General features: G+C 39.7%; 1 protein-coding gene across 2 annotated transcripts; it reads left to right on the top strand.

Annotated features, from left to right (window-relative positions):
• Positions 1 to 546: 546 nt before the first annotated feature.
• wu:fc17b08 (ligand-dependent corepressor) lies at positions 547 to 25,440 on the top strand. 2 transcript variants are annotated; one of them, XM_047602585.1, is made up of 7 exons: positions 547 to 691; positions 9,246 to 9,311; positions 10,084 to 10,163; positions 10,398 to 10,530; positions 10,655 to 10,975; positions 11,070 to 11,169; positions 12,722 to 18,926. In XM_047602585.1, exons 1-7 carry the CDS (start codon positions 595 to 597, stop codon positions 13,716 to 13,718), a joined length of 1,794 nt encoding a protein of 597 aa, XP_047458541.1. In that variant the 5' UTR covers positions 547 to 594; the 3' UTR covers positions 13,719 to 18,926. The 2 variants fall into 2 exon arrangements, with proteins under 2 accessions (XP_047458541.1, XP_047458540.1); XM_047602584.1 differs by lacking the exon at positions 12,722 to 18,926 and adding an exon at positions 19,056 to 25,440 and having other exon boundaries at positions 548 to 691.
• The last annotated feature ends 436 nt before the right edge of the window (positions 25,441 to 25,876 follow it).

Raw genomic sequence — 25,876 nt, 5'->3', positions numbered from 1 at the left:
ACATTATGTGTAAATGCGACTATAGTCAATAAGATTCATTGTGTTTTTTACTTATTTATTTTTTTATTTTGAGGGGAATTTCAGTCTGAACCTACGTAGTCCCTAATGACACTGCCATTTCTAGAGCAACACTGTGTGTCAGTTTATTTAGTCAGTTTATCAAAATAACACATATTACATGCCACGCAATAGACCTTCGGGGCCCCTGTGGGTCTGGGGCCCTGGGGTATTTGCTGACTTTGTCTGATTAGTAATCGAGCCTTGAGTAAATCAACAACCTAAGCGATGCAGTTACTGACCTTTAAGCTTTAATTGAAAACAAAAAAAAATACCTCAGTGATTTATATAAACTGTAAAAGGCAACAAAGCGGCTACATTATAATATAACATATTGGAGGAGAATGTTTACATGGACTGGGTCAATTGCTATAGATTGGCCCACACACTGATTTAATCAGACTGTTTGGTTTGGTCACTGGGACCTGTGGGCATTTCCTCCTGGAGAGCATTTCCTCCCTGTCGCGGCGCGCGTTCACATAGCGGAGCGCTTCCTCTTCCCGTGCTGGTGCCCGCCACACAGAAGAGCGATAGAAAATGGCGAGCCTGTGCAAAAGGCAGCAATGCACAATCGACAGGCGCGGCTTTCGGCAGGAACTTGACTCTTGGGGACATAAACTCATTCACTGTGTAGGTAAGGACGATGCCAGCCACGCAGGGTACAATTGTACGGGTTGAATTTCGCTTCTGTGTGACCTTTTGTCGGTGTAAATAACCATCTATTACCGCACTCACTCGGGGCATCTCCGAGAGACTTTTTTGTCCTCAACTGTTTCCTTCTCAGGGCAACCGGTCGAAGCAGTTACTTAAATGTTGCTGTACGTGCCAAGGTTGCATTACTACGTTAGGCCTCGCTGGTTTTGTCGCCCACAAGTCTCGAGTACAGACTTTGGGGTGTATTGTGGCGTAGCCGTAGTTTGTTTAAAGGGCACCGTGCTTGTTTTAAAGGGAGTGTCAGTGTGCAACGCGTCGGCCGAAAGCGACCCGCTTGCTAAATGCGCGCTCTCGTGTATACTGTATTTGGGGTGGGGGGAGGGCGACATGTACCCGAGAGGTGATGTTTTCAGTTAACAGTTTGGCTTACTTGCTTCTCTCAAATTACCACCCGTGGACGCGCATTACTGCATTGAGGAAGTGGCGGAGACCCCACTCCTGTGCGAGTTTCCCTTTTAGAGACGATACACCAGTAAACTTCTCTGACGTCCAACCTTAATTGTGCCTTTTAAAAAAAAAGAAAAAAATCGTAATTTAACAAGCTTCCGTTGACTGTAGGTGCAGGGCTTTTTTGTGTTGTGCGAGTGAAGGTCGGAGTTGATGCTGTATTGTGATATTTCCTCACATTGTATATGAGCATAACGCTCCTTAACACAACATTAGCATGTTAGCACGTCAATGTTATCATATTACTCAAAGCAAGACCGTGTTTTCTAACAACGCCTCGGTTTTAGAGAGTCTATTACATAATGTGTATTAGCACACCTCACATTCATTCCTATTGACATGCCATTTGTTTTATTATTTAACTGGAGATAAAAAGGGCAACGCTCATTGTTGCAAACACACACACTTGAGAGTTGTCATTAGCAAAAGTTGCAAGTGAACGGTGCTGTGCAAATACACCCACGATGAAAAGCCAAGCCAATACAGACATTGCAAACAAAGTGAAATGATGAGCATTGTCTTTTGCACTTCTCCCTGGACAATACGAGGCTCCCTGCGATGCACTCATCATGATAGACGGCTGATATTTATCGTTGTAGCCTCACACTGATTGACGGGGAGACATGAAGAAGATGGAGAGGCCATTTTTAAATCCTTCCCAGCCTTCTCCTTGAAACTCAGTGGCATAGCAACAGCCAGCGTGCACCCTCTGCAACTTGACGCACAGATGGAAGAAATTATTAACGGAGAGTTGCTTGGTGAACCTCATGTTTATTATCAAATTACCTTGTAGGTTTTGTTACAAGTTTAATAATGATTTATACGTGGAGTGTTTTCGCCTTTCATCAGACTTACAGGAACATATTGGATACTTATGAATCGTTACAAAGATTATTTCCTGTATTGACTCACAGATTAATATAACATGACTCAGTGAGGGACTAATTTCATACACTGCAAACAATTCGTCGGACAAAAACCCATTGTCAGTAGTTTAGTAAGGTTCTTGCTCATACTTAATACAATACAGTATAAATCTCCATGCCTAGATATAGAGTTTCTTTGGGATTGTTTTTGGCACAATGTAAACCAGGTTTGGAAACTGGATTTAAATCGTAGGACGATGACTTCTCATGCTGCTGATCTCAAAATGTCACATTTAATCTATTTCACGTATCATTGCTGCTATTTATAGTCCTAACTGAGATGTGACATGAATGAGACATGTACTATATGTGTGCACAAAAAGTCATATATTGTGTTTTCCCGTCATCACAGGAGATTTTGATGCGACTTATCCTTTTTTGATGCTGTTGTCTTACTTTTGTTCTGTTAGATTCTTATTCCTAATTTGAAAGAATAAATGCAGAAAAACAAGTTACAGACCAAAAGTGGCAAACCAATAACATTATCGTGATCCATAATCCTATACGCTGTAAAGACTACGCGAGAGCTGTCACTTATTTCCAAACATAGCACGATCCATCTGTGCATGTGGTGAAATTACTGAGGTAGCTGTAAAGCACGTGAAGAAGCCGCCACCATCTCAGTGCACCTGACAACACGGTCTTGTTCAGTGCAGACACTTTACACACAGAAACTACTGTAAGCGCCATTTATTTCTGGACACTGTCACAACTATTGCTATTTTATCTGTTCACCAAAACATAATCATATTGATAGTTGTCTTATGAATGAAAGTACAGATTCAACTGTAACTTGTGGGTGTTTACATCCAGATCGAAGTAAACAGTAGGAATCATAACTCGGTGATGTGTAGTTCCCTCTTTTTAACTGACTGAATGTACTTGGACGGTACATTAATGTCAAGAGCTATTTCATAGAGACATGTCGGATATTAGTAGGTAATATATTTTTCATGAGATAAACAGGTAGAAGGCCTGAGAGGGAATGCTCATGATCATATGAATGCTCGTAGTACTTCAACATTTCATATATTTTTGTTACTCCTCTCATTTAAACTGCTCCTTATTGTATTTTCTTTATATGACTTTAACTTGAATGTGTTTTTAACATCATCATCATCATCATTTTAAAACTAAAATCATACTTGGTGATGGATGCAATACATAGCATTACAAGATATTATTGAGAACTATTGACGCTGCAGTTGTGAAATGGTTTTTGCTGGTGTCTTGGATTTCAATTATCAAGTATGTTTATTCCGTCAGTTTATTAAAAAGGACACCATGTATTCATGCTTAATATTGGGGAAAGACCAGCCAACTGTCCTGAATGATTCCACCTGCCAACGTCTGGCATCCCCCTGCATTCCAACATCTGTGGTGCACTCTGCAGCTGACCACAGATGTCAGCAGCGTACAGTTGCCTCACCTCTGTGTTTCGGTGTTGGGGAATATGATGGTGAGACCGTGCTGAAGAAATATTTTTCAGTGTTAGATTTGGAATTTGAGTTGGCTTTTGTCATACGTATTTGGAGATGCTTATGAATTACTTGTGCGTCACTGGCACATGCATAAATAATTCTGCTGGTTTGAATATTGATTCTCGCTGCTTTCAGAATTTATTTGTGTGCAAATTTATATAGTGTGTTTTGGTTGTGATGTGCTCTATGCTTCATTCAGGTGCCTAATTGAAGGCACTCATGGTTTTACTATAAATGCATTTCTGCAAGTCCACCATGGATTTGTTGGTGCCATTTATTTTACATAGTGTAAACTATTAGTTTTAACAACGGCCTGCCATTATTATTATTATTAAATGTGCTAAAATGCTACAAGGCTAGGTGGGTGTTGTGTGCTTCTCATTGGAAAGAGAATGAAGAGAGAATAATAGCTTTCTGACTGGTCACTAACTGTGGACACAGGCTTGGTCAGTTCCTCCTTTATGATTGACAAATGTCCCTTGTGTTTGGGCTGGAATTGTAAAGCAGCAAAGTACATGACAACAGCATCAGTCCGCTGGCTGCAGAATGGCATATTCTGTCCACGACAACAAGGACATACTTTTGTTTGTTTGGCTTTTTGGTGGAGAGGGCTGCACGCCACCACCACTCCGCTGACACTGAAATGGACATTTTGTCTTTGTGTATTTAATGTGCGCAGTAAAACTGCAGGGCAGAGACAAGCTCAATTGTCCCACAGAACAGCGGCAACAATTGTCTGCATGTTTGCTTATACATGTGTTTATGGTCCATCTGCCCCCAGATGCAAACTGTGTGGCTGAAAATGTGTGTTCTGTCTGGATTTGGGAAAATTTGGACTGTAACAGTACCAGCTAACATTCAAGAAATGCCTGGAATGTCAATTATTTGTGGTTGTATTTGACATCTGGATGAGTGGGATTAAGGATCTGCTCAAACAAATAAACACACATTGGCATTAGACAGATTGTCTTGTTTATAATTTAACTTGGCATGACTTGTTTTCTGTTGGACTACATTTCCTTTGAAGAGACAATTGATTTCTGTTGGTATTTTGCTGGATGTGATCAACAGCTTTAATATCCTTTTGCTTTTATGTGGGTCTTCGTGGGCAGTTTCATGTTTTATTTTTCATATTCATATTTGCCTAAAATGCTGATGTTCTCATATTTGCTATTCAAAGTTGGGCTTTGTGCTGTATTACACCATTTGGATGTCGTCTTACATCATATCACGTTAACTATTCATGGGGTGTTTTTTTTTTTTTTTATCTCTGTAGATCTTGCTGCCACCTCATTGCCCCCTGTGTAGCCCATCTATCGCCTGTAGTGAACAAAATTTGTTGTCACTAAATCAAATCTGATGCGTTTCTTTGCTCGTGTTCATGTAATGTCTAAGCTTAGCTGTTGACCTACTGCGAGTGGCCCTTTTGTGGACACCTCAGTAGGCAGCAGTGAATGATTTTAATGGTCGAGCTTTGAGCATTAGGGTGGTTTTAGGATGAGGATAGTCATGTGTGGCAGCTCAACTAATTTGTGCAACTTTGTCATCTCTGCACTCATGCTCAGCCTTCAGCCTGCAGCCTCCAGCTCCATCTTACATCTTAAAAGAGCATCGCTCAGGGAGATCAGTGACCCCCTATATATAAAATTAAGATCAAGCACAACGCAGTGTTGAATAATTAAAAGAATTTAGAGATAATACTGTTAATACACTGAAAGGTGATGGCCAAAAATTCAATTTTTATCAAGTGTTTTGGCTCCAGTTTGAGCTCAGAAACAGTGGTCATGCCTTCTGACATAGTATGCATACAGTACAGCGTGGGGGATGGGTTAGTGGGTTGATGCAGCAGAGGGTGGGTCATCCAGTGAAAGAAGCACTGCTTCCCCATATTGAGGCTGACTGTTGGTATTTCACCAGCTCTGTAACAGTGTTCCTGAACGTAGGTAAATCTTAAAGTCAGTTTTTCCGTCAGTATTTGTGAACAGGTTAAAATCCCTCATTATTTTACAGGTGTTTTGTAATACAGATGGAGCATTGTGAAGAAATTAATTAAGCTCAAGCTTTTGGCGTCTTCCTGAATATGAGGCTTGTGTATACAGCACTTTTGTGTCAGTTAAAACATTTGTAGCCACAGAAATAGTAATTTATTTCATTGTATTTGATTGAACACGTTACAGTGAACATGCATGGTGTCATGGAATTGCAGTGTGCTGCAAAAATGATAAGAGGATTGCTGATTTTGTCCATATACTCATCAAAGAGTATTGAAAACAGTGGCTACACTAACAATCTATACACCAGAGCCAGAAATAAGCAGTAAATAAGGTTCTCATCATGCATTTTATTTAATTCGCAGTGATGCACAGCATAGGTTAAGGTTAGGATTTAGAAAGGTTAAGCTGATCCAAGATCTTTGGGATTTCTCTTTCTAAGTGCTGGTGGTAAGGACAAGGGTGTCACACACTTCAAATCTTCCATACTCTGATTGGCTAGAGATGTAGGTCAGAACAAGGCTAAGGCAGATTGAACACAGTTGCTGCTCACCGTGTGCATCCATAAGCTCCATGAAAAGACATAGAAAGGTTTGTGGCTGATATCTAACTGAAGTAATTTGTTAAGCAACACAATTCCCCCAAGGATTCACAAAAGATTCTGTTGCGTTTCTCCTTTTTGTTTGACTGCTGGTCATACAAAGTATTTCTAGGGCTGTTTGTTAATGATACCGAACTGAATGTATGGATTGGATTCTCAATAACAGTGTCCTAAACAATTGTACATCATGAACAAAATACCCACTTATCAAGGTAAGTCTGAAGTAATTTAATTGAATGAATTTAAAAGGTTACAATTGAACTTAATTTAATTTAGTGTCAACACACATCAATAATGTTATTATAGTTGTCCCTAGTTCTATAGATATGATATCTATATTAAACTACATATGTCTTGCACTTAATAGATATGATCACAAGAGAAGGCTTGGTTTGAAAATCCATAACTTTCCTACAATAATACATTAATTTGGAATTTCTTATTTAAAATACAAACGTATGGTAGATGTACTGTCAGCTTCAGCGGAACCTTATTTATTTTTAGTTATTCCCTCTTTCATGGTCAAAGGGGAGAAATGTACTTTGAATAATAATGTGTAGTTAAAAAAAAAAAAAATTACTGCTTTCATCTCCAGAACAAAATTGATTTAATTTTTCATTCCACCATACCTCTATGAGAAATAAGCTGCGCCTTCACTCGGCTATAAATTGCCTGGAGGGAAGCCACAATATTTGTTTGGAGTGAAGAGGAGAAAAAAAAGACGGAAAATCCAAGTCAACAAGGGTTTGAAATAGCAAAGTTATCTGTTCACATCATTCTGTAGGTATCAAGCTGGTGGCTTGAAAGAGAAACTCCCCGTTATATCTCAAGAGACACTGTGACATGTTTTCAAAGTAATTAGACCTGTAGGCGTGTTTTCCACATTTTTTTTTGTAATGGATCAAGATTCCTTTTCCCACCAACCTCATATTTTTGTCTTTTCATTAGTCCTTGATACCTTTTAATATTATTCGTTATAGGACCCATTGACACGTCATACTGGGTTTGCTTGTTTCTTTTTGTCATTATCTCTATACCTTGTGTTTATTTTTGTATCTGGAGTTTATCTGTTCAACGTAGAGCAACACGGGCATGTGTAGCAGTAGCTCAGCGGTGGCCTAATTTCTTCTTCATATGCATTTAATTGGTGTATTTTTTTTTTCTTCAGACAGGAAATGCACATTAAAAGCATTGTGTTGTAATTTCTGCATCCAAAGGTGCATAACATATGGCAGCTGTAACGAAGCAGGTGTCACAGATAATACAATGCTTTTGCTTTTTTTGGTGTGTTTTTTATTCTGCTTAGTCCTATTATTACGCTCATTTATTTTTTAGAGCTTGCATGACAGATCTACACATAATCAATATTTCATCCATAGCACATGAAGGCAGCTTCTAAAGTTACAGTGCTTGTCCCAAAATGATTTGATTACAATAAATGCTTGTATGTAGTTTATTTTTATCACACCCTGTGCCATCCTATGCGCTAAAGCAGTGTTTTACTTTCCTACTAGCAAAGTCATGGTTTATAGTATGACACATTTTCAAATGCCCTAAACTGTATTCCTAAAGAGTAGTTTGATGTCATGGTGCTGCTCTGTCAAACGAAAGTGGATGACCTACTTTTCTCCTCCTGCCTCTGAAATATTTCAGAAATAGGATTGGTTAGCTTCAGCTGAAGTCCTGTGCACTAACCCAGAAACAGAATTACGCTGCCGCTATAGGCAAGCCCCCCTCTCTCTCTCTTTATGTTTGGCTGCTGAAAAGTGGGAGGGGAATTTGTAGGGAAGCGGAGTGAGGCATTTTAACAGATGACAGCTTTTTACTGAAATCACTGTGAGTTTGGGAATGGTGGAGAGTGCATGGTAAGAGCTGGCAATTTCCTCACGACATTGTCTGCTCATCTGTGAAGATGTAGTGTAAGTAAGCGTTTTCTATATGATGCGTGTTAACGATTACTTATCTGATTTAACTCCTATGAGCCTAAATAGTTTTACTTTTCAATGTCACGTGTGTGTGTGTGTGTTTTATGTAGCTTTTTAACAACCGTATGTAATTTGTAATACGCGTCAGAGTAGTTTGAGTCATTACTTTTGGCCTTTTAGTGGCTTGCACATTTGGAATAGTGTGCTCTCGTTTAAGATCCAGTTCAGTAAACAGATGTTCTCTTTGACCTCTTTAATGCTTGATTTAACGCATGTAGGGGTTTTGGATTGGTTATTCTGACCCTGCGGCGGTAGGCAGACATTGCATATTGTGTTAATGCACTGTAAAGTGAAGTCTTACGTGGCATTGTGCACCAGAGCTTTCAAACAGCTGAGACTATAGAGCGGCTCCATATAGCAGCAATGCATATACTATAAAATATTTGTTAATACGTGTGTTATATATCTGTATAAGTGCGATATAATGTCCACCCGTTAGCCAGTGTTTTGTAAGTCGCTTGACTGCAAACGGATGTTTAGTGGGCTGGATATTTGAACTTGGTTAAATATCTGATGTGAGTCTTTGCCATCACGATTTAGCAGTCTGTTACTGGCGTCTTTATATCATAACATATAGTCACTCTCAACTCTGTAGGTGCTTTGGTTGCTTGGCAACAGCAGGATGGAGTACATGCATTTACTGTTGAAGTAAAAACCTGAGGTGAAAGCTGATAATGTGTGTTTTAAGAGAAGCAAAGGGTTGCTCACAGCGGTTGTCAAGTTGAAATGGGAAGGCTGTGAGAGGCCTGGATACACACGGCTAAGACCTTATCACATGAAATCTCAGTGATGTACAGTAGATGAGGCTCAACATATTTTTTTTTTTTTTTTTTCTCGAGTGCAACAAATTAATTTAGGCCCTCGGGCAGAAAAGGTTTGATTTGAACTGTGATTCATTTTGAGTGTCAGTTCTGCTGCTTTGGGCTTCAGCTTTAATCAAGAGTAACTGAACAAATGTTAGTTCAATAATATATATGTTGAGCTTCCCTTTGTATGAGTACCACCAAAAATACATATTAATTCTACTTCATGTCTTTCCTCAGGCTTGGAGAGCATTCTTGAAGGTCTGTTTGGTTCCGAGCTGGTTGAAGACCTAAAATTATTTAAGGGTAAGTATCTCAGTCCACTTTCTCTAGCTTCACGGTGGCCTTGGTCATACAAGTGTGCGAATGAGAGTTTTGTGGATTCAGTGTAATCTGCTGTCTGCCCGTTATAACAACTACATTGTACCATCTGGTACCCGTGTATAGCAACTCAAGACAAGAGAGTCCTACTGACTGCAGAAGAGAACGTGGCTTGTGTTCCTATAAAGATGGTGTTTTGGGTGGTGTGGGGCTGGTATAAGAGTCTATAGTGCCCTTTGGATGTTTCTACTGTGTATGATGTTGGTGTACAATGCTATGCATTATTTGTGACTGCATTACATTTGCAGTAAGTAGACTCTCTACAAGAGAAGTTGCTTCAGCGTAACTGAATCTCGATTCTGTCAGCCTCACTAAAACAAATCAAAACGCTTTCATTAAGGCCCTCCTCTTCCTCCCATTCATACATTTCAGTCGGCGTCTTGTTACCGAGTTGTGCACAGAAGAAGATGAAATTCAAACTGAATATGGAAAGTCTTATTTCAAAATGAACCCTTTTTACTATTCAGTATTCCAGCAGCTAGACAATATGATTCCTGTGTTGGTGATAGTTCAGACCCTAAAGGAATGTAGTGCTCTTTAGTGCAGATCAGTCAGTCATTGATGAAATTTATGCTCAGTTATTTCTCTATTATTTATAATGCTGTAATATTTTGTTACACAAAACTTTGCTTTGAAAGAAGTGATTTCTTTTCACAGGACTGTATTTCATTACCTGCCATGTGTTTTGTCTCCGCAGATTTTGAGCCAATAGAAGTGTCCGACTGGTCATTTGTTGAAAATTGTCTATTCTGCTGTTTGAGAAGAGACAAAGTAAAAGTAAGATTTATTCTCTCCGTTGATTTACATTTGGATCTAGATTCAGCGGTGCCCCTGGGTGGTCAACAGGAGGCTGTTTTATTAAAGTGGCTTCCGCTCTCTAATCCATTGTTATTTCTTAATTATCTCGCCCATTGGCCATCTGGAGCTGCTGAGTTATTGCTATTACACTATATGTATGTTAATGTGTAGAAGTCTGAAGGCGTCTCAGTAAACAGTTTTGCATTTTGACAGGAACACTTAATTGGCTTAAACAAAGAGGAGCTGGACGACACACCGAAACCTCTCCTGGTTAAGGATCAGCTCACTATCAGCAGACTAGAGAAACAAGCTGAGGAATTTCTCAATGCAGTCCTTTGCAAAAAAGGTGAGTCTTGACGTTTGCACGTCCGATGGCATGTTTACTAATCATCACTTAGACAGAACAGGAATGCAGACTCAACAACACTTATGACCATGATTTTTTTTTTCTTTTTCTTTTTTTCGTTCAGATGTGCCAAATTTCTCAGACCCACACATTCCAGTAGTGGCTCGAGAGATTCTTCAGAGAATGATCAGACAGTTTGCTGCAGAATATACCTCAAAAACCAGCTCCCCTCAGGACAGCCGCTCAGATTCCCAACCTCACTCTGACCAAAGCCTGCCGACCCCACCCTTGGTCTCAGGGGCTCCTTCTCTTACCAGCCCTGCTGCCTCTCCGGCTGCGCCAGCACACAGCCACAACCCTGTTCTAAGCAAGCTCCTCATGGCCGACCAGGATGCTCCTCTTGACCTCACCATCAAGAAGCCCTCGTCCGAGCACAGTGAACAAGGTGGGGTTAAACGCATCTGTGAATTTAATTCGTCATCGAACCGGTGCACCGGTTACAGGCCAGCCTGAACTTATTAACATTGTTTTTCTAATAGATGGAGTTCTTGATTTATCGATCAAGAAGAATCGCTATAGCAGCAGCAGCCTGTCTGTCCATAGCCCCTGCATTTCTCCAGCCACATCCATGGTGAAGGGGTAAGTCTCCAGTTCCTTGAGCAGTAATGTTGTAGAGGATTTGTTACATTGTAGTTCAGGATGAACAAAATGAATCTGGAAGAAATGGGTGGAAGGGTTATTTGTAGTAGCATCAGTAGCACTGGCACCGGCCAAAGTCTGAAATTTGAATCATGAATTTGGAGATCACTTAGCCACTTGTTTGCTTGATGGAAGTGAACAACAACAAAGTTGTGATAACAGAACTTCTTTCAAAAGAAAGGCGGGATACACCCCAGTGCCGTACTTCTTTTAAACCTCCCACACGTCCCAAAGGATGCAGATCCTTATATCATTCAAAGTAAATACTAATTTTAAATGAATCCATGCCTTTGAGAAGTGTAGCAGTCGAGGTGTTGAAATTAATTATGTCTCCCTGGTAAAGATCCAACGGATTACATTCAATTGTTTTATTATTAAAGTATTTGATGTGCTGGTAAAATGAGCTGTATCAAAAAAAAAAAAAAAATGAGAATATGAATGTACCCAATATCAAATTTCTGTTTGGATTAATTAATCACCAGTGACATTGTATTCTTCTCTTATACTGGTTGGAGAATGTATAGCTTTTTATGCCTCGTAAAATAAAGCCGCCTCTGGTTTTCATCTTACTTTGCATATGATATTCAGCATATACACTGTTCTCATGATAAAAATGACTATATGAAAACTATAGGTCAAAAACTATATATGAAGTAAAAACCAACTAGAAGCTAATGAGGCACTAGAGGAAACAGACAGACTATGTTTGATTTGTAAAACCATGGATTCAGCCATACTAACTTTATGTTAAAATAACTTAACCTCCAATCAATGTCCGTAAAATTCTAACTCTGGCTATTAAGGTACGATTTGGGAGAAAAGTCTTACGTCCTTCGATAAATCATTCAACATATTTTGATGCAACCCGCTGTCACCGATGAATTGTGCATTTGCTTGTGACCCAAGTTAGTCAGTTAGGCTTTGAGTTTAATACAAACAACAACCCTCTGCTGGCTTACTCTTTTATTGCTGCGCTTGTTCAGTGGTAACGTCACACACAAAATGTCAAGAGCTTTATTTGCATCAGTAATTTCGTATGGCATACTTACTGTGCCCTGCTTAACATCTACATGCAAAGCTCCCTTACTGCAGTGGCAAATACTCCTTCCTCTTGGCTATTCTTTCTCAGCCACAGGAATACTAAGACTTCTTTGTATTCCAAAAGCGCCTTTTCTTTCCTTTTTTTCCTCATTGTTTCTTTACCCTTTCTTTTTTTTGTTCATTTATTTTATCATGTTTATTCAAAATTTTGTAAACAATTATAAAAGCAAGCAAATAAAAACATGTCAAACTTGAGCCTTTTTTGTTCTTAAAAGTCACACGCACACATTCACAGAGTCAGTTGTTCGCCAAGATAGTGATGTTACCAAAGCAAGGTCATATAATAAAGGAGTGGCCAACATCCTCCCCTCCCCAACCCATCCTCCTTTAGAAAAGAGAAAAGGGCACTGTGCAAGCTCTGCTTACACCCAATTTCCTTCCATCCAATCAGGCGATCCTTGAGAGCGGACGGACAAGTCGGGCTGTTAATGAGGAGCCTGCAGGATGGGAGGAGGAGGGAAAATATCGGCCACTCCGCCAGTTATAAGCCTTCCTCGTCTCTCGCATACTCGGTGCACATCAAAAAGGAAGCCGATCTGGAAAGCGACCCAGAGTCACCTCTCAACCACAGCTCCAGTCCCACTGACCTTTTCAGAAACGCGACCTCTTCCTGGAATTCCAAAACTCATTTTGGGGCCCTACTCAAACTCAAAACCAGCAGTGAAACTAGCGAGCACTTTAAAGACATACCCAGGTTGTTGGAAGCTGCTGGACTTTTGACAAAGTCCCTCGCCTATGAGAAAGGTAACCTGGAGGATGCCTGCAGGGACCACAGCCTTTCCCTTTCTCGTTCATCGTCTTTTGACCTCAAGATTCCCCAAGTGCGAGTTTTTGCTACAGGAACAGACCCGTCGTGGGATTCGTCCACTGAATATTCAGGTTCACTTTGTGAGAACAGTCTGGGAAAGAAGCTTTGCTCCGTTCTGCCCAGGCAGATCCCGAAAAAGAGCAGCGGAGGCTTTAACGGCTCAGGTTCAGAGAAGGAATACTGGCCTTACTCCTCTGACCGCCAAGCCTTGAGTGGAAACTACCTTATGGATTCTGAGTCAGACCTGGGTACCAAGCAGCCGAGGAAGAAGCGGGGTCGTTATCGACAATACAACACTGAGCTGCTGGAAGAGGCTATAGGGCTGGTGATGGGTGGGAAAATGAGTGTGTCCAAAGCCCAAACCATCTACGGCATTCCACACAGCACCCTGGAATACAAAGTGAAAGAGCGCCTGGGGACCTTGAAGCATCCCCCCAAAAAGAAAATGAAGCTGCTGAGTCGGGGGGAGGATCAGGGGGCTTCGCTCTCCCCCAAAACGAAAGAGCACATTGCTTCTGAGAAAAGTGCGTCTGAAGAGAATGGGACTGATTTCCAGGAGGGAATCATATCAAATGAGTGATCCATCCATAACACAATAACAGTGATTACTTTTTTTTTTTACCATTGCATTTGCCAGACAGTGCTAGTTGCTGACGTTGTTGATCATAAAATCTCAGTAGTTGTATTTATTATTAACTTATTTAATTTTAGTCCTCCCCTTGGTCATTAATACATTAATATGTTATATGTGTATGGCCATCTATCTTAAACTCAACTTCGGGATTTAAACAAATACTACAGCACATCTTTTATTTATACTTATATTCTTTATCTTTTATTTATTAATTACAGTTTATTTATCTAGATTACGCTTTAATGTTAATAATTCCTGGATCTAGAGATGATTACGCTCATTGAAAAAGCCATGGAAGCTTGTTTAAGGATGTGGCGCCCCTTAGAGTCTTCTCTCAGTACTGGTCATATGCTCAAAGTAAATATAGAGTTAATTTTGTGAATATGCATGCCCAGCATATTAATGTAAAGCCACTTTCTTGCAAATGCACCTCTGTGACCGAGATGACCTCTGTCCAAACACATTTAATCCCGAACACTGTTCTCAATGAAACATTTATTTATTACTCATGCAATAGCATAGTTTGTCGTTCTGGCTTCCGCTCTCCTTTTCAGTTGATACTTACCTCCACAATCATGCCATTTTTTCACCTACATTTTATTTACTATATCTTTTGGTCTCCTGTATGGTTGGTAATAGTTTTTGTTTGTCTTCTGTGCACTCAGGAGAAGTTCAGATTGGGATGCAATATTTGTCAGTCAAAGAAAATGTAAATCAAATAACAGCATTACTGTACACACACAAATATACCTCAGCTACAGATATGCTCAGCTAAGTCATTGCCTCATAAGTAACCTCTAACAGGGAAGCATATAATACCCAATAAGCCTTTTGAGGTAACATTTCAGGTTGTCTTACTGACAAATGTGCGGGTTCTACTCTTAGTTGTCTTCACAACCTACCTTAAGTAGTTATCAGTAGCATTTCAGTGCCAGTGATTTAGAGCTTGTATTCTTTCAGATTTCAGTTTTTTTTTGTCTGGGATGTGATAGGAGAAAACATTTCTGTTTTTGGCTTTTCTTCAAAAATAATTCAGAAACACAATATTTAATTACATATATGTATACACACACATGTCCATGGACGTGATTACAGTTATGCCTCATGACGCACTCAACCGGTTTATCAAGTTACCAAGGCAAAAATTCAATAGAAATGATTTTCATTGTCTTAAATTATTGAATGTAAAAATATGTCATGCCGCATTGCATTTAGGAATGCCCTTGTCATTAGTTGACCATTAGTGGCTCTGCTTACTGTGCAGTTACAAACAAGCCCAAGTAAACTGTATATGTGTTTCATTACTGTGTGGATCATCATTTAAAGCTATTTTCTGAATCCAAAACTAGTTTTAAATAAGAATTAAATCAATTCTTATTTCGAGACCGACCACACAAGGATGTGGGTTGTCACTGTCCCTGCCTTGAGATATTCCTGTTTTCAGTTGCTATATCAAAGCTCAGGTTAATACCATTTCCTTAAAATGGACACAAAGATTGGATCATGGTGCTATTAATATAGAGTAAGGGTTGCGCTTGAAATCCTTCCATGTTGTCTTTTTTATTTTTATTTTTTTTCATTGAATTTTTGCCTGGTTTTTGATCAAGACATCCTTGTGCATTATCACTCTTACCTCAGAACTTTCTGGAATATGGGGTCATGGCCCATTATTCTTTTATCAGGTCGACAACAAAACTGTAGCAAATACTGGTTATGGTGTTTCTGCAAATCTTGCAGCCTCTCAGATGCAGAGACAGTTGCTTTAACTTGGTCCTGGTTGTTTTGATTGAAGAATTAATATAAGTTCGTATGTAAACTCAGATTGTAAAACATTCTTTGGTGAAAATTGGTTCTGTAATGGTAATTTATTTCAGGGACGGGTATATCAATAGCACTGTAACAGAAATATAACGCTGTGTTAGATGGTAAACTTCTCTTTTTTGTTTTGTTAGTATACTGACACGTTTTTTTTTTTTTTAAAATGTTTGGAGTTCCCTCTCGCTCACATAAAACTCGTGATTATTTCTAAATAATGAAGCATATATAATTGTTCCGCATATTCACAATATATGAATAGCTTGTGCTTTGGTTGAAAAAGTCAGACAAAGCACGTGCTTCGAGTACACATCACTTAAAATCTAGTCACTTGCTCGCTGTCGTCACATACATTTTTTTCTTGTATTGACAATCATCGATCATTACTCGATGTCTCCCTTTATTTTCCAATGCATTTTATGTACTATATGAAAGATGTACAAGTGCTCTGACTGTATTGATAGATAGATCATGATTTTGCGGTCTTCACTTTCTATTGTAGCAAATATATAATGGTTGACTACCTCATCTGGAAACCCATATCACAGTCTACTGTCCTCATAGCTGTTTTATGTAGCAGTTTCTCACGCACACTACACACATTTTCGAGTAAAGGCGAGTAGTGTTGATATAAAATTGCAGAAAATGTGAAAGTTCAACCATGTGTAAATATGTCAGCGGAGGATCCTTGTAGATACTTGCGCCCTGCTCTATTTAACGTCTTTTTTCTCAACGATCTTTCTCTTTGGGGTGGGGACTGAGCAGTTCTGTGGTGACAAAAGAATATTTGATGGTCTCCCGCTTTGGAGGAACCACTGTGTTTCTAAATTAGGGAAAGAGTTTAGATACTTTCTGAAATGGGTGGTATATTTGGAGTTATTTTCTTAATGCAGTATTTATTAATCAGCATTGATTCAGCAATGATTTTATTATCACTTAAATAACCATGAATGTAAACGGCTTTAATAAAACAAATTGTTGTTCGCATTACTGTTCATGTAGACTGAGATTAAGATTAGTGTACTGCATAAGAGGTATATTTAACTGTTTTACACGGTAGATGTAAAGGCTTACGATTTAAGACTGTCCTTATTCTGGCACAAATTGATCTTTTGCTTGATATATAAAAAAATAAATATATGTGAGGACCAAAGTCTATTTGCAGCTGCAAATGATGTGGCTATTCAGATGACTAAAGAAATGCCTGTCCATAAAAATATGTACAGTTATTTAATATTTACAGTATAAAGGAGTTGTATTTTGCATGATTGGACTAAATCATGTTTGTCATTGGGTTGGTTGTATATGGTGACATTTAACTTTGAGGATGTTTTATTGAAAATAATTATTGGAGTGTTGGTGTGTTTACTGTCAAGTTTTCAGTGTTGTAAGTAGATTAATTGTGACCCTGAAATATTACTAAACCAGTTCAAAAATCTGGTTAATGGTTCACTAAAGGTGTATGATAAAATGTCATTGCTACGTTTCTAATTGCCAGATTATTTATAGTGCATAGTATATGAACATTGTATATGAGCAAACACATCCATGTGTGCTCGTGAAATATTGTGAAATTGAGTTGGAGTTTGTTTAGCTTGTGCTTGTAAGATTGGTTATTATATTTCAGCAGAAAAAAAGACATGTACTTTGAGTCAGCTCCTTACTGAAATTTCAAGTGAAACATAGAGCAAAACCCTCAGGGATAAAACACTACCACTAGTTATTCAGGTACTCCACTCTACTCCTTACATCTTGCAAGCAGGGATATGAAATTAATGAGCTTAGCAAAAACAAAAAAAACAAAACAAAAAAAAAATGTTGGGGTCCTCTAGTTGCAGCAAATGTTATTTTTTTAATCTCTAAAACTTATTTTTAAAACTCTAAACGTTTCATTAGAGATATTTTGGCATGCTGTATACATTATTTCGTGTTTAGAGCCAAAAAAACCTTAGTACATCTTTTTACAGTTTCATTCATTTTATACTCTTACATGATGAATGTCATTAAAACTTCAGTGCAGGTAAGAAGTTGACCAATGTGGTATTTAATTGACAAGTTTCTTTCCAGGTCAGTGCCTGAAATAGCATATACTATTCACTTCAAAACTAAACAATACAGGCTTACTGTAACAGACTAAGCATTTTCAACAAAAGAACTGTCCTCATTTGCTGTACATTACTGAAGCTGAAATCTGAAAATTTAGTTTGAATCACCTTTCTGTTGCGTTAGTCATGCATGTAGCGGAGAATACAAACAACAAAACAGTTAACAATTAGTCTGAAGCTTTTACAGTCCCAAAAGTAAACCTTAAATTTTACATGCAACCTGTAGTTACCTGCTTGATCTGTAAAAATGTACTTTCTATAAGGCTAGAAACCAACACTGAGTAGCGACTACATAGCTAGCTTAACTCTAGTTATTCCCGTTAACGTTTCTGTAGCAGAGGTGATTAAAAGAAAAAACTACAGATTAAATAATAAATCCAACACTATTGTTTATCAGTATAATGTCGCAAATATTGGTCAACAGGACATCAGACTTACTACTTCAGCTTGCAGTATGTTGTGCTCTGCAGTATATGCGGCCCTTAAACTATTTTCTTCACTCAGCATAGCCTTGTAACATGTCACCTCAGGAATCTAGGTGTGATTTTTTTTTTTCTTGTCTGTTTTTGAAAGACTGCATTGTAGCTTGGGAAGGATATATTTTTATTTAGTTTTTTTTTTGTTTGTTCGTTTTTACAAAGGAAAAAACATATATTTTTGGTATAATGTGCTGGTATAAATACTCCAAATGTATTGGAGGATTTTGTAATAGACCTGCCACACTGACACGACTTTTAGCCAAAAATACTGAAATATGCCCTCACCCCGTTGAGTGTTAAATTTAAATTTGGTATTGACACATTATTCACAAACGAGTATTCAAATAACTAATTCTATATATCATCAGTCATGCTTGAATATCTATTTGGATTTTAATTCTGCTTAATATGGATTAAGTTGTTGAGCATTAGTATCTAAATGTCATCCTTTGCACTAGTCGTTAAAAAACTTGACATGAAAACTTGATGAAACTGATGTACTTAATATTTGCCCTAAATGTACTTGCTCTTTCAAGTGATAAAATATGTGTTTGACTTGTTTTAATCAGAGTGGGCTACCATTATTAAATGTCTTGTGCATGTATAATTTCTTTTCTTGATGTATACTGTAAACAAGCACTTGTGAAAAGAAGAAAAAAAAAATAATAGCTGTAACAATGTAATTGGTCAAATTCACTGGATGATTAATTCACTTTTAAAATCACTTATTCTTCTAATAAACATGCAACAATCACCATGTTGGTAACTTTGTGATTTATTTCACACAAACTTTTAGCCCTTTAGCTTACCTACTTGTCAATAGCATGAACCAGTATTGCTTCTTTCTGACGTACATTTACATCTGTTTTTATTTTCCCCCATAGTGAGTCTCCAGACTTCCGTGTTGCAAGAGCAAAAGACCTGCAGTCCACCTCAACTCTGGAACAGTTCATGGCAAAACTCTGCCCCCACCATCAGAGACAGATAGTGGATGCCATAGGTTTTCTTCAGACAGAGGTCAAAGCACTTGCATCCTCCAAAACACAGAAACCCTCTAAATTTACCTCTGGCGCCCAGGGAACTGCTTGTTCCACTGCAAAATCCACTGCAGTCACCCCTGAAAAATCACATCCTGAGTTAAAATTTCCCAACCAGTCTACTCCCAAATTAGAAGTCCATGATGTGTCTTGTTCCATCCCAAGCAGTGGTGCTATGAGAAGACCTCCAGAGAAAGCTGTGTCGCTGAAAACATCTGCCCCTGCTTTGGATCTGCGCACCCCTGGGTCAGGGGGTAACCAAGTTTCGGCCACTCCAACTGCTAATCCGGTGGAGGCCGACAACAACCGTCATGGTGATCATGCACCTCTGAAGATGAAAATCATGACTAGCAACGCTGATGGTAAGAAGGTGTCACGTGTGCTTCCCTCTCGTTCTTCTCAACCTGATGCTTTGGAGGACAGACAGAGTAACTCGGATGCCTCCAACAGAGCAGAGACTCATAGCGCTAGACTCAGTTCCTCTGTGAAAAGACACAGTCCGGCTGGTCACACACATCAAGCTAGACAGAGGCACAGTCTCTTGGCCATTTCTTCAGATTCTGCTCGGACAGCCAGAAAGACTGTTAGGACATCCTCTGATCATCGGACAAGGGACTCTGCTTGTAGGGGAGTGGCTGACCCTGATCTCGGCCACTGTGACATTGTTTATATCGACAGACCAATTACAGACTATATTGGCAATCAACAGCGCAGCATGGTTCCACGCCGCAATGCCAGAAAGAGTACCAGAGGACATATGTATTCAGACGAAATCTGGGAGTTAAAAACTGTTCGTACACTGGCCGGGAGGGGCAACTGTGTCAATCCTATGCCAGCACTGATTACACTGGTCACCCCAAAGCAAATACTTTCAAAGCCTGAAGGTGTGCCACCTGTGGACATGCCTTTTGTTAGACCGTGCAGGGAAACAATGATTCAACAAATGCCCACAGAAGAGTCCGGCGAAAGTCTCATACCAGGAACAGGAGATGTGGTAGAGGGAGCAGCCAGTAAAGCAGATGTTATAGTTGAAACCAGTCAGACGGATCAGTGTCAAAGCAAGGAGCAGTCTGATTCTCCATCTCCATTAAGTTGCACAGTAGAAAACAAAGAAACTTTTATGAACACAGATGTAGGACAGGAAGCCACTGTAGAATCCCAGATGACAACAGGAGGTGAAGAAAACGTTGGTCAAGTGGCATTTGAAGCAGAAAAAGAAAATGAGCAGAAATCTCACGAGGACATGCATGGAAGTACAGAGCAAATAGTGCCAGAGACAGTGGTTGAGCCAATTGAGCATAGAATTGAGCACATTAGCATAGAAGAAACTGATCCCCAGCTTTCCGTAGTTACTCTGAACAGTGAACCTGTTCTTCAGCAGAATAGTGAATCACTAGTGAACCAAGGTGAGGAAGAGATTGAGGAAGATAAAATGGAGGAAATGCAAAATGAGGAACCTCAGAAACCTCTACTGGAGCCACAGATACATGAGAACTTAGAAGTGACAGAAGAAGCTAATACCACAGATTCAGCAGGGCAGCTGTTGGTGAAAGAAACAGAAATGGAAACATCTGAGGCAGTTGACAATGTTATGCCCCCAGAAGCAGTTGACAATGTTATGCCCCCAGAAGCAGTTGACAGTGTTATGCCTTTGGACACAGAAGATAAAATTGAGGACGACGTGTCATCAAAGTCACTAGATGCTCTCTTAAAGGAACTACCACCATGGCGTAGGAAAAAAGGCACCAGAATTTTGCCTGCAAAGCGGCTCAGTCAAGCAGAGACGGTGATAGTAGGTTATTTTAATGGAAGGCCCATATCGGCTTCTGATAGAAATCTGCGTCGAAGAGCAAGTAACCACACATCCCCTAGTAAAACTCCAGTGAAATTGGGTGATAATTTAGCCAACAACAGTACTGATTCAACTATCGATTCAACCACTGGAAACACAAATCTGGAGAAACTTTTATCTGAAACTGACACGCTCATAAAGATTGAAGCAACTCCAGTGATTCAGCAGGTGACAGAAGATTCATCTGAATCACCATCGAATCCAATACCTGAAGTTCCCTCGTGTAATAAACAAATCAAGAAACAAAAGAGGGTTCTGAGAAATTCTCTCAGCCCTGAGTCCAAACGGCAACTTAGATCTGCCAGCCAGAAGCCATTTGAGACGCCAGCAACTCTGCCCATTTCAAATGCTGTCACTTCTGTTTCATCTGAGATACCTTCTATTGCCCCAGGAGGTTACCTTCTGGAGCAGCTGCCCTCCCTCCCTCTTCCTCATCCACTGCCAGTTACTGAGTCCCCTGCAATAACCACATCTGAACCTGCATCTGAACAGCCTCAACAGAACACAATGCAGGACACTCATGAATTAGAAATCAAAAATCCTCCAGTAGACACAACCTCTGAAAACTTAGAAAAAAACAAAGCAGAAATGCAACTCCAAACTAAACAGAAACTAAGATCCGCCAAGGTTGCAGTAGATGATGGCAAGAACGAGAAAGATCAACTTAGTGAAGTGTCAAGTCCATTAGAAAATCTAAGTCCAGTAAAGACAGAACTTCAAACACAGATAATGCCATTAAGGGGAAAACGGGTGCTCCGAAAGGATGCAGAAGCAAGTGATGTTGTTTTGCAGCAGAAGCCAGATGTAGCATCTATAGAAGACAAATCTGCTAATGGAGATGATAGCAATCCTTCCATATCAGACAGACCCACAAGAATGCCATTAAGAAGTGAGAGCACTAAGGCTGAAATGTCCCACCAGTCTGTTACACAGTTACCACCTGTGGACAACAAGAAATTAGCTTTGAGGTCACAAACACTGGCTGCACCTTCTACCAGTACTCTAACTGTAGCTACAAGACAAACTGACGCAGCTTCCCCTATCCGAATATTGCCAGAAAGAGTAACAAAAGCTCAGGTCAGGCCCCCTTCAGCGTCTAGTGCGCCTGTGTCCCACAGCTCGCAAATTCCTATCATCACACCAAGACACGAGCCCCCAAAACAAACAGTCAACAAATTCTTTGAGACGCTCACTGGAGAAGACAGCCAACAACTAATTTCGAATCTGAATTTAAAGTATGATAAGATGCAGAAAGGTTGGGTGCAAATGGACAAAGAAGGTCAGCCGACGGCAAAATACAAAAATAAATCAGACAGGCAGGCAGCTATATGGAAAAGCAAACGCAGGGCACGAAAACCAAAGTCTTTGGAGCATCAGAAATATTCACCGGTCCAAATGCTTTTTATGAAAGGTTTTAATCTCACCAGTATTTGTCGCTGGTTCCTTGAATCGACAGAAACAAAGTCCCTTGTCATAGTCAAGAAGGTGAACACGCGTCTTCCGTCAGAAACTCAGCTGTGCTTCCACAGCTCATCAGGTACATCAGTGACCTCTCAGGGGGTATTTCCAAGCCTACAGGCAGAGCGGTTAAAGAAACATTTAAAAAAATTTGCCATCGCCTCTCCTGTCAAGAGCAATCCCAAGAGTCAGAAACTGATTGCGAAAGCACTGGAGCTGGAGGCAAATTTATTTAAAGGGAGAGACAGAGGAGAATTTCCCAGTACTGCTCAGACTAAGACATACACCTCGGCCAAAGCCAGTGCACAGACAGAATCCCAGAAATCTTCTGGCAAATCAAAGAATCCAGCTAGTGCAAGGATCTTGAGGAAATACTCTAATATCCGAGGAAAGATGCAAGTACAGCAAACCACTGTTAGACTAAAAGAGGCCTCAAAGATCTTAAAAACCAACAAAATGAAAAGACTGGCCACCACAAAGGCTGCTGCTAAGTCAAATCTGAGGCCGTCGCTGAAGGCACGGAAATCCGCCCTACCTGTCAGTAAACGAATGAAAGAGTCTGCGGCAAAAATGCAAAGACGTAAAATGTTGGCTGGAAAAAAATCAACAAAGCACACAGTTCAAGTTAGGGCTGTTAAGGCTCAGGGCAGTAGTAGAACTTCAAGAGGCGCAACTAAAAAAGATCTGCCAAAGAGATACTCTCGACGACTGGGGTCTCCTAAAATGTCTGAACTTCACCCCGTCGATGTGTCTAAAAACAAGGCTGACAATAGAAAACACACTGAAGCAGAAAAAACAGAGGTGGAAAAACTCGCAGTGAATAAAGCAAATTCAGGTGTAGATAGAGTTGACGAAACTCCACAGCAGAGTCTGGAGGTCAAGGTTCCCACCTCTCCTGACCAGGTACTGACGAGGTCGCAGAGAAAAATGGAGTCGGCGGTTCCTTTGAGCCCCCGTCATGCTTTGGGGAGGGGCAAGAAGTCCATGAAAACACAGAGCGCTTCTCCTAAATCAGTTAAAAAAGCTGAAGAACCTAAGCTGAGGAGAAGCGGGGCTTTTAGTACTCCTGCAAAGAGGAAACGGGGAGCCTCACTGCCACGAAGTGCGACTAAACTGGCAACCAAGAGAGCTCAGGAGCATTTAGTGACCCCAGCAAAGCGCACCAGGACATCACACTCAAAATAAAACGAACCTGCAGAGAGGTCATCTTTGTTTTTCTTTTTTTGATTTTCTTTTATCTGGAATATACTCAGAAGGACCAAAAGTATCTATTTTGTACTTTCACCAAACTCTTCAGATCATACGTTGTTCAATACGTAAGGAAGGAACATATTTTCAAATTCATTTATTTTGTAATGCGCCACCGTGAAAACTCAAGTGTGTTGGATTATTTTGCTTAGCATTCGTTCGGGGGCTTACAGTCCTACATGATGTCTAGGGAATGCAGTTGCTGTTTGGCTTTGTGTTTCAGCACTCTACGACACGGCTGGAGATGGCAACCGCCTATCAAAACCTCATTTTAAAGGTTAACAGACGCGTAGATGCAGTTATTGAGGTGAATCTACATTAATTCACCGCCTTCTTATTTTTGTATATAATTATTGTTTTAGGTGATGGCATGCACTGCGAGAAGGGAGCTTTGAATAAAATTGTTACTTACAGTGACTAGGCAGTTTGTATCTCCAGCCTGTCTTCCAATCACAACATTGTGAATATGTGACTGTTGTGACCAGGTGCCTTATTTATGAAATGTAATGTAATAGAATGTGTCGCTAAATGTGAAAACTCCTGTCCTTGAGTTGCTTTCTGTCCCACGGAGGCAACATTCATTTGTTCCAGCGTCTCGTGCTTCATCCGCAAATTCCTATGTTGACTAAGGCATTCAGATCTTCTGACACCCTCGTACCGGACAGGTTTATTTTTATACCCATTTTCCCAGAGCATTAACAGAAAATCGTTCTTATTATAGTTGTGTTAGATGTTGAGGTCTGAATTGTCAAAACAGGCGTGTTCTCTATGTGTCATGACAAACGTTTGTATTATTTTGTGTTGTTCGGGGGTCAGGTTTCACTGCTGTGCACCTCCTCCGACTATTGCACCTGTTCAAAATGGTAGCATTGAGTATTTTACCTGCTTCTGCATGTGTTAAATCTTGTTGATGTGGAGTCAGTTTCAGCAACCTTTGGCAATGCAGCCGTGAAACCCAGCACTGTCTTTATGTCCCTGATCTATAAAAGCCACCTTCAAGGCTGTGCGCACATTTAGTGCTTGTCAAAAAAAGCTATTCTAGAAATCTACATGATAGGACTTTGAGATACTGGCTGCAACACTTGTGGTAATAATTTTTCAGAAATGCCTGAAAAACATATTTGATGAATGGACTTTGTGGCTTCACAACCAGTAATAACACATTAAAGAGTGATAATTCACAAGCTGGATAGGGTTGGGGTAGTTTAGTCACACTTCTAAGTTCTGAAGCAGTTTTATTATATATATTTTTATTTTTATTTTTTTTTTGTCTTTGACTGTCGGGCTGATGTTCTCATAATGTGAAGTTTGTTTACTTCTCCAGTAGTAACTTACAGTAGCGTGTTACCATTTTAGCACAGTGTTATATTTTCTTTTTATTTTATTCAGAGGGTAAATCATCCTGTAAATGCAAAAAAAAAAGAAAAACAGTCCGCCATGTTTTTATTCTTATTTAAGAGCTTCTTGTAGGCTAGTGACTTTAGCAAATCTAATACAGCCCACCAAATATCAGACTTGAACATGTTTATCCTTTACAGTTGCTATTTAAAGATTTTGATTTTGTATATTAGAAAGAAATACCTGCTTTATTTGTGGTAATCTCAAGAATGATGCATCTTTATGTTGAGAACTTTGTATTTTTGCTGGAGTTGATATAAAGATGTTTGAATTTTATCTTTGGTTTCTTGGCATTTATTTATTCATTTATTTAACCAGTGTTTCATCAAAGACAAACGTCTAACTGCACTAACAAGGTACTTCTAAGAAGAAGCATCTTGTTGAGTGTTGGAGATGTATGTACACAGACAAAAAAAAAAAAAAAAAAACGTCATGAGTACCTTCCCTCAAGGTAAATCATTAGGTTTGTGAAATGGCTTTCATGCAGCCACAATGGCATTTCGCATGACTGGGATCTGCCATGACCTGCCATACGGCCCGTGGTCGAAAATCCTGAGCACCACAGGAAGCTCCCACTGTGGGACAGATTGGTAAACAGTCGGCCTCTGTCACTTGGAGATAAAAAAAAAACAAAAAAACACAGAAGGTGAATGAACAACTTCTCACTGGAACTGATGTGACATGAGGAAATTAACATATCATGTCATGAAGG

The sequence above is a fragment of the Mugil cephalus genome, chromosome 13 (genome assembly GCF_022458985.1).
Source record: "Mugil cephalus isolate CIBA_MC_2020 chromosome 13, CIBA_Mcephalus_1.1, whole genome shotgun sequence".
NCBI lineage: Eukaryota > Metazoa > Chordata > Actinopteri > Mugiliformes > Mugilidae > Mugil > Mugil cephalus.
The sequence above is the reverse complement of the archived record's forward strand: the minus strand, read 5'-3'. Positions and strand labels throughout refer to the sequence as shown.